We start from the raw sequence: 8,596 nt of genomic DNA on the forward strand, positions 1-8,596 counted from the left end.
AATATTAATATTCCAATAACTACAACGTACTAAGCTCTGCTCTGCATATACTGATACATATTGTTAAACACAAGACCACATGATGAATTCAGTTTCATCAAATGTGAAACTCCTGGAAAAATAGCAAGTGCATCCACAGTATATAAATGCGCTCAGCATACAGTGTTCATTTAGATACATCACACAAAACAATATTAAAGTAACACACATGGCGCTAGATTAATGTTATATACATTAACTAAATAACATAAAATGCACTATGAATGTACATGACTGATTAGAAAAAAAAAAAGAAACAGCAGTATTTTTTTTAAATATGTGATGTGCCACGCGTGGATTTATACATTTGAACACCTTTGTACGGATTTCCACCTTAAATTATAAAGTGACTTTTCATTTATTTACTGCGACTGTACATTTATTGGTGTGCCAAATATTTTACCGTTATTTTTAAGGTAATTTATACTTTCACTTTCAAAAACGCCACTTTATAGTTTTTACAGTAAAATTGCACGCAATGTCTGTTAAATCTAACCTTTATTGTATATGATATGATAATTTACAGCTAACAGGTTTGGACTGTGCAGATTGACGCGGGGAGCTGTCCAGTGCTGAAACTCTCTCCACAGGCAAACGCGCGCTTCCAGCCATGCAGGGCGCGCACAGCATTTCTTTGAAAGCAAATCAGATCTGACATGAAACAGCAATGTTTCCGATGGCACAAAAGCTTTGTTGTCTAAAATGTGCAGTAATAACTATAACAACAGCAACAGTAATCTGAATTCTTCCCGTCCTTTACAATGGGCACATTAAGCTCCAATAGCCAATCGCCCTCATTTAGAAGGGTCACTGCGTAATGACCTCAATATTTTTTTTATTTTAATGTGCAAAGCAATCAATAAACATTTTCTACTTTTTTCCTCACCTCCCGATCATAGTAGAGTGCTGTTGGACAGCCGCCTCCAGGAGACGCTCGAGAATTGTCCATTCCCCCATGGCTGTTCATTCGGAGACGATATAACACAGTGGAGCGTGTGAAATCAAACGCGAGCTACTGTTCCGCTCCGAAGGCGAGTGTAGTATCAGGCGAGTGCATTGATTAGTCGCTGCTGTCCACCTTGTCTTCCACGCCTCGCTCCGGGGGGCGCACTCATCTGAGGTCCTGATTAGTCTAAAGCCCTCCTATTTTCTGTCTCGCGAGCAGGACGATAGGTCGCTCTGAGCCTGAACGGAGGGGAGTATAATGTTTGGCTCGTGCTAATCCCGCTTTAAGTAGACTGCCCCCCGTCTCCGGCGACACACACACACACACACACACACACACACTCACTCACTCACACTCACTAGCGTGACAGAATAGGAGATTAGAGTTTAGAGTTAGTGTTTGTCGAATAAACAGGGCGCGGGGCATGGGGGGTATATAGGCTAATTAAGGTAAGTGCAGGTTTCAGAAGGGCTTTCCTTCCTTTTACTAGTTTAGATTACAAGCTAGCCAGAGCGCGCTTTTTCAATTGGCCCAAAACGCTGACGAACAGAAGTAGAGTTTGTTGAATGAACCAGGTCAGCATAGCAACAATATTGCGCACGCCGCTTTACGTCGCGAATTCAGTGTTGTCAGTTTGGGGATTTTGTCACCAAATTAGCCGCTTGCTGCGACTTGTATTAATGTAAGGTTTTATTGAAGTAATGACTTTTAAGTCATGTTTAACTAATGTTTTGCGACAAGGAGCTATTATGGCAATACATTTTTTGATAAGATAAGGATACAAGATAAGGGACACGTTTGCAACGTTTTCTCTGTTCTGCCGTTCTCAATTTATTTGTATGGCGATTTTGTCAGACGACTTATACATTTTAGCCGATTGGAAGTAGCTGCATCTTAATAAATCGCGTTACCTTATAATGTTTGGCTCGTGCTAATCCCGCTTTAAGTAGACTGCCCCCCGTATCCGGCGACACACACACACACACACACACACACACACACTCACTCACTCACACTCACTAGCGTGACAGAATAGGAGATTAGAGTTTAGAGTTAGTGTTTGTCGAATAAACAGGGCGCGGGTCATGGGGGGTATATAGGCTAATTAAGGTAAGTGCAGGTTTCAGAAGGGCTTTCCAACGTTTTACTAGTTTAGATTACAAGCTAGCCAGAGCGCGCTTTTTCAATTGGCCCAAAACGCTGACGAACAGAAGTAGAGTTTGTTGAATGAACCAGGTCAGCATAGCAACAATATTGCGCACGCCGCTTTACGTCGCGAATTCAGTGTTGTCAGTTTGGGGATTTTGTCACCAAATTAGCCGCTTGCTGCGACTTGTATTAATGTAAGGTTTTATTGAAGTAATGACTTTTAAGTCATGTTTAACTAATGTTTTGCGACAAGGAGCTATTATGGCAATACATTTTTTGATAAGATAAGGATACAAGATAAGGGACACGTTTGCAACGTTTTCTCTGTTCTGCCGTTCTCAATTTATTTGTATGGCGATTTTGTCAGACGACTTATACATTTTAGCCGATTGGAAGTAGCTGCATCTTAATAAATCGCGTTACCTGACAAGAGAAACAAAAATATGTAAATGAGAAAATTTTTATCGGGAATTTATTGGGAATTTGGCGGTCTTAAAATAGCTGTATAAAAAGGAAACTAATGTGAAGGGCTGATAGAACGTGGTGACGTCATATGCTAATTAGTTCATCGCGTCATCTAGCGACATTTTAGAGACTTTTCAAGCAGGCATTTGGCAACATCGATCGATTTCGGGCGGTACGTCGATAAAGCAATAAGCACTGTAATTATACATCACTTTATTTTATACATCACAAGACAAATTTAAAAGGTGTATTAGATGACGTTTAGCTAGACGCACGAAATTACAATCTTGTCAGGCTACCGCCATATTTAACTTTTGACAGGAGTGAAAACGAACCTGTGAAGGATAGAAATACTGTGCATTTTATGGATTGTAGGCCTACTGTTACCGGTTGTTCAGCTGACGCAAAAAAACAAACAAACCAAAAAACTGTTTTGAAAACTGTGAGTTGGGGAAAATTATGTGATAGCACCACAGTGCGTTGTTGTCAGGACTGTATGTCTATCCCTCATAGCCTCGTTTTCTTTCGTGGTAAATTCAATATGGCGTCTAACCTGACTAAGGTGTTGCAGGAGACGAACCTCGGCCAATTGTTCCCCGAAAATTACCTTTATATTAATTAGTTTATCAGATATTTTACTTTAAAATTGTCGACCGCCCTGAAAGTCTGTATGTTTGTACACACTGTTTATAAATGAAAATGATGTTTTCTGTTCTGCAAAAAACATGATTACATGCCGGTCTAAATTTAGTAAACAACTGATTGAGTTGGTTAGTCTGAACTCTTCACATCAAGAACAGTTCTTTAACCCTCACTTGAACTCTCCTGCAGGTGATGAAGAGGTAGGCCTATTTGTGGTAACGCCTGTGGTGAACTTACTCTGGTGAGTAATCGCTTTAGGACTACCCACTAGGATTGAGAGATAAAAACAATTAATGGCAACATGGGATATCCCTGCTAGAATCCAACTGATAACTGAAGTTGCAAAATTCAACACTGGGCAATCAATGTTTGCTCATATTTATAGTGAAGGTAAGATAAAAATAAAATCCTCATAAGCCTGAAGAGGGCATCTTGACAATGAGCTGCATTCTCCTCTGATCTCCCTTCGCCTCCTAGAGAGCCGCAGCTATTTTTATACTGGGTGCTAATTGAAGGCGCAAATATGAATACATCACAGATGGCTTTTATGCAATCCTGTATTCACTGTATTAATGAACAAAGTGTTACATTTCTTGTAGTAAATGACAAAGATTAATTAAAGACAAATTAAAATAGTGACACTTCCGGAGGAACAAAAAAAAAAGATTTCACAAATTTCCTGGTCTTGTTTATTTAAAAACCAATAAATATCCACATACAAATTTATTTATGATCCAGTAAATAACTACAAACAAATTGCACTTTGGTGTAAACATACTGTACAAGGAAAAATAAAGGTATAATCTGGCCTGCATGCGTAACAGGTGGAGGTAATGTTGAGAATTTCTGTTCTTTGCATCCATAATCAGCGGTGTAATATGGGCATCCTGGCACCTAGAAGCACTTCCTGTGGACGATGGATGGGCCAGCCTCATCATATTCCTGCTTGCTGATCCACATTTGCTGGAAGGTGGACAGGGAAGCCAGGATGGAGCCACCGATCCAGACGGAGTACTTACGCTCAGGGGGAGCGATGATCTATGAGAAAGAAGATATGGGATGGTTACAAATCAAACATCTTACTAAATTGAATTAAATTTATAAGAAGACAGGAAATCTGAATTACTGAATAAATGTTTTACCTTGATCTTCATGGTGCTGGGGGCCAAAGCAGTGATCTCCTTCTGCATACGATCAGCAATACCTGGGTACATGGTGGTGCCACCAGACAGGACGTTGTTGGCATACAAGTCCTTACGGATGTCAATGTCGCACTTCATGATACTGTTGTAGGTGGTCTCATGGATACCAGCAGACTCCATACCTTAGGTAAGAAGAAAACTGGTGTTATTGTTAACTAAAACTTGAACCCTTAGTTTTTTGTTCATTTACATAAAGCTGAAATAAAATATAATATAAATATTAGATAAAAAATAAAAAAAATAGAAATGTTGCCTTGGTAAATAACTGAAAATAAGTTAAAGTGAAAGTACTAAAACTAACTCTTAAATAAAAATAAAGTTAAATAGACTTTTAAATAAAAAAATAATGAAAATCACAAAAGCACGAAGTTACAAAAGCTAGAAAGTATGAAAAATCATTATTGGTTAGTTAAAATAAAACTATTGTTATTATTACTAAAACTGTTAAAAACCGTTTTTTTTCCACTTTGTTTTTAATTTAATTAAAACAAAGCTGTTAAATATAAATATTAGGTGAAAAACTTAAAAAAACTAAAAAATAAAATAAAAAAGGTGGTTCCTTGGCAACTAACTTATATAAAAAGTTTGAAGTACTAAAATACTAAAACTAACTCTTAAATAAAAATAATGTTAAATAGACTTTTAAATAAAAAAATAATGAAAATCACAAAAGCACAAAAAAATTACAAAAGCTAGAAAGTATGAAAAATCATTATTGGTTAGTTAAAAATAAAGCTATTGTTATTATTACTAAAACTTAAAAAAACGTTTTTTTTTTTTCACTTTGTTTTTAATTTAATTAAAACAAAGCTGTTAAATATAAATATTAGGTGAAAAACTTAAAAAAAAAATAAAAGTGGTTCCTTGGCAACTAACTTATATAAAAAGTTTGAAGTACTAAAATACTACCCACCCCCCCAAAAAAGTATAAATAAATTAAAAAATGAAATTAAAATTAGAAATGTTGCATTGGCAAATAACTGAAATAAAATAGGTAGAATTACTTAAATTACTAAAACTAAAACTGAAGTAAAAATAAATAAAAGCATAACAAAATAAAACACATAACAGATTTACTAAAACTTAAACTATATTTAAAATCAAACTGAAAATATATAAACATATGCCAATTCAAAATATGAATAAATATATAATAGCATAAGTAATATTAACATACCACTGAACTAGTTTAGAGCAATATACAGTGATATAAGTAAAAAACAAAACAAAAAACACGGTGGAATCAATATGATTCCACCCACCAATGAAGGAAGGCTGGAAGAGAGTCTCTGGGCAACGGAAACGCTCATTTCCTATGGTGATGACCTGACCATCAGGCAACTCGTAAGACTTCTCCAGAGAAGAGGAGGAAGCAGCAGTGGCCATTTCATTCTCAAAGTCCAGAGCGACGTAGCACAGCTTCTCCTTGATGTCACGAACGATCTCACGCTCAGCTGGGAGAATATAATTCCAGTGTTAACAATATATTATTACAATACAGGTTAGAAACTCTAATAATGAGACAGCATAGCTTATTCTTACCTGTGGTCACAAAAGAGTAGCCGCGCTCAGTCAGGATCTTCATCAGGTAGTCAGTCAGATCACGACCGGCCAGATCCAGACGCATGATGGCGTGGGGCAGAGCATAACCCTCATAGATGGGCACATTGTGGGTCACACCATCTCCAGAGTCCAGCACAATACCTACAAACAACAAAAATCTTTAAGGCTCCAGACAAACCTACAAGTAATGAAGTATTTCAATGCATGTATTAATACTCACCAGTTGTACGTCCAGAAGCGTACAGTGACAACACAGCCTGGATGGCCACATACATGGCGGGAACGTTGAAGGTCTCAAACATGATCTGCACGTTAGAGGATGCCAGACATTTGTCAAGTTGTCAAATGCATTTGAATAGAGCTTTTCACAATACACATTGTTACAAAGCAGCTTTACAGAAAATCATGTTAATGTTTATAATATCTGAATATCTCCATGTCTTTTTAGCAGATTAAAAGCAATAATATACTGTAGTTTACATTTTGCTACGATAAAATCAATCCAGCAGTTGAGATATGCTAAATAGTACATACCACTTGTTCTATGTACTTGTATATACTTCAAGTAGTTATATAATTTGTTATTTATTAGTCATTCGCCAATTAATTTGAACAGTCTTTTGTAGAGTCATGTGGATGTGAAGTATTTCAGGATGTTTAACTAAGTTTACCTGTGTCATCTTCTCTCTGTTGGCCTTGGGGTTAAGAGGAGCTTCAGTGAGCAGGGTGGGATGTTCCTCGGGGGCCACACGCAGCTCATTGTAGAAGGTGTGGTGCCAGATCTTCTCCATATCATCCCAGTTGGTGATAATACCGTGCTCAATTGGGTATTTCAAAGTCAGGATACCTCTCTTGCTCTGAGCCTCATCACCCACGTAGGAGTCTTTCTGTCCCATACCTACCATGACACCCTGTTAGAGAAGAGACATTGTCAATATTTCAGTACATACTGTGTAATATTCCTCATTCAATCTATAATATAACCCATTTTTGCATTGAAAAACCATTGTACCTGGTGGCGAGGACGACCAACAATGGAGGGGAAGACAGCACGAGGCGCATCATCTCCAGCAAAGCCAGCCTTCACCAGGCCTGAGCCATTGTCGCACACAAGAGCGGTGGTCTCGTCGTCGTCACACATGGTTTCAGCTGGGAGTCTAAATGAGGAGCAGATACATGTATGAACATACTGCGAACATCCAAGTCATTATGTATGCATTCCTGACAAGCTCATGTTTTCTCTTCAGAATAGACCACAAAACCATCTGAAATTCTTCTCCAAACTTATTTAAAATAAAATAAAATAATTTATTGGCATCTATGATTCCATGAAGAAACTTTAACATCAATGGAACCTTTTCCATTGTTCAAAAGGTTCTTTATAGCAGTGGTTCCCAACCCTGGTCCTGGAGGCACACCAACACTGCACGTTTTGCATGTCTCCTTAACCAAACACACCTGATTCAGGTCATCAGCTCATTAGTAGAGACTCCAAGACCTGAAATTGGTGTGTCAGAGAAAGGAGACATGCAAAATGTGCAGTGTTGGGGTGCCTCCAGGACCAGGGTTGGGAACCACTAATTTATAGTACAAAAAGGTTCAGATTATAAAATGTTCTTCACACTAAGAAAAATAACTTTTCACTGAAAGTTTCTTTGGGTAACCAAGAGTGTATGATTCCATGAACTTCCATTGAACAAAAGGTTCTTTATAGTGGAAAAAAAGTTATTCAGATTATTCAAAAGTTCTTCACACTTAAGAACTGTTAAGTAAAAGGTTCTTTGAGAAACCGAAAATGGTTCTTCTATGCCATCACTGCAAAAACTCCAAAGTCAGCAAAGTATTCATTACTGACAACTCTAAGCCTCTGAAATGTTTGTTTAGCTCAAGAGACAATTATTTGCATTAGAATTCCAGTGATATTGCACCAGAACTGACCTAGTTTAAATCCTAGCGTTCAGAAGATCATCCCATTAAACGAAGTCTGACATTTCGGAAAGCTTTAGCTGTGCTTACCAGATCTGCACCAGGAGCTGGTTCCCTTGGAGAGTGAATGGTAGACAGCGCCTTGAGCCGCAGCCAATTTATACTCCAAGAGTGGACCGGCGCCCGCTGGACTTCCCTCTCCTTATTTGGTAGCCCTAGCGCCATTGAGAGCGGAGTGGCCATGAATGGAAGGGCGCGGAGAGACCCCCGCGAGGCATTCGGTCCTACGCCCATGTATGGGAAGAGACTCAGGGAGGCATCGCGGGGGCCGAGTGATGGTATTCCACGATTTTCAGCACGTCATTAATCACCGTGAACATTGTTGAAACGGCATCCCTAAAATCTGCACGTTACATGCTAAATATACATTACAAGACAATATGCGATTTTTTTTCTCTTTAAACAACAAATAATCCGCCGTTTACACTAAACGATGTCCCATTTTGTAGATGAAGGTGTTGAGATTTTCATTTAGAAGCAAAATATGAGTTTGTCAACGTATCTGAGAAAAACAAAGAAAATAAAAGAGGCAAACGAGCAATAAACAAAAGAAAATAACACTACTGACTAGAAACAACAATATTATGTTGTATTTGCTATTTGT

General features: G+C 38.1%; 2 protein-coding genes across 2 annotated transcripts in view; both read right to left on the reverse strand.

Annotated features, from left to right (window-relative positions):
- Nucleotides 1-1,221, reverse strand: part of LOC107740303 (gap junction delta-2 protein) — a 3,791-nt gene extending 2,570 nt beyond the window's left edge. Inside the window, exon 1 of the mRNA XM_016552685.1 lies at nt 926-1,221. Within this exon, the coding sequence (XP_016408171.1) occupies nt 926-996 (71 nt within the window). The 5' untranslated portion in view covers nt 997-1,221. The remainder of the gene's footprint in view (nt 1-925) is intronic.
- A 2,703-nt stretch (nt 1,222-3,924) lies between these two features.
- LOC107740296 (actin, alpha cardiac muscle 1) lies at nt 3,925-8,118 on the reverse strand. Its single transcript, XM_016552677.1, has 8 exons — nt 8,023-8,118; nt 7,019-7,163; nt 6,678-6,917; nt 6,227-6,311; nt 5,986-6,147; nt 5,706-5,897; nt 4,384-4,565; nt 3,925-4,279 (listed from the first exon to the last, which is right to left on the reverse strand). Exons 2-8 carry the CDS (start codon nt 7,145-7,147, stop codon nt 4,136-4,138), a joined length of 1,134 nt encoding a protein of 377 aa, XP_016408163.1. The 5' UTR covers nt 7,148-7,163; nt 8,023-8,118; the 3' UTR covers nt 3,925-4,135.
- Between the last annotated feature and the right edge of the window lie 478 nt (nt 8,119-8,596).

Source organism: Sinocyclocheilus rhinocerous, unplaced genomic scaffold (assembly GCF_001515625.1).
Source record: "Sinocyclocheilus rhinocerous isolate Xijiao unplaced genomic scaffold, SAMN03320098_v1.1 scaffold2240, whole genome shotgun sequence".
NCBI classification, from domain to species: Eukaryota; Metazoa; Chordata; class Actinopteri; order Cypriniformes; family Cyprinidae; genus Sinocyclocheilus; species Sinocyclocheilus rhinocerous.

Bases quoted from the DNA above. Each gene is read 5' to 3' on its own strand.
- LOC107740296 (XM_016552677.1), bottom strand. From the start codon at position 7,147: ATGTGTGACGACGACGAGACCACCGCTCTTGTGTGCGACAATGGCTCA. The intron at 6,918-7,018 runs GTACAATGGTTT...CTTCTCTAACAG, and splicing joins TTGGTCGTCCTCGCCACCAG to GGTGTCATGGTAGGTATGGG. The intron at 5,898-5,985 runs GTAAGAATAAGC...ATATTCTCCCAG, and splicing joins CTACTCTTTTGTGACCACAG to CTGAGCGTGAGATCGTTCGT.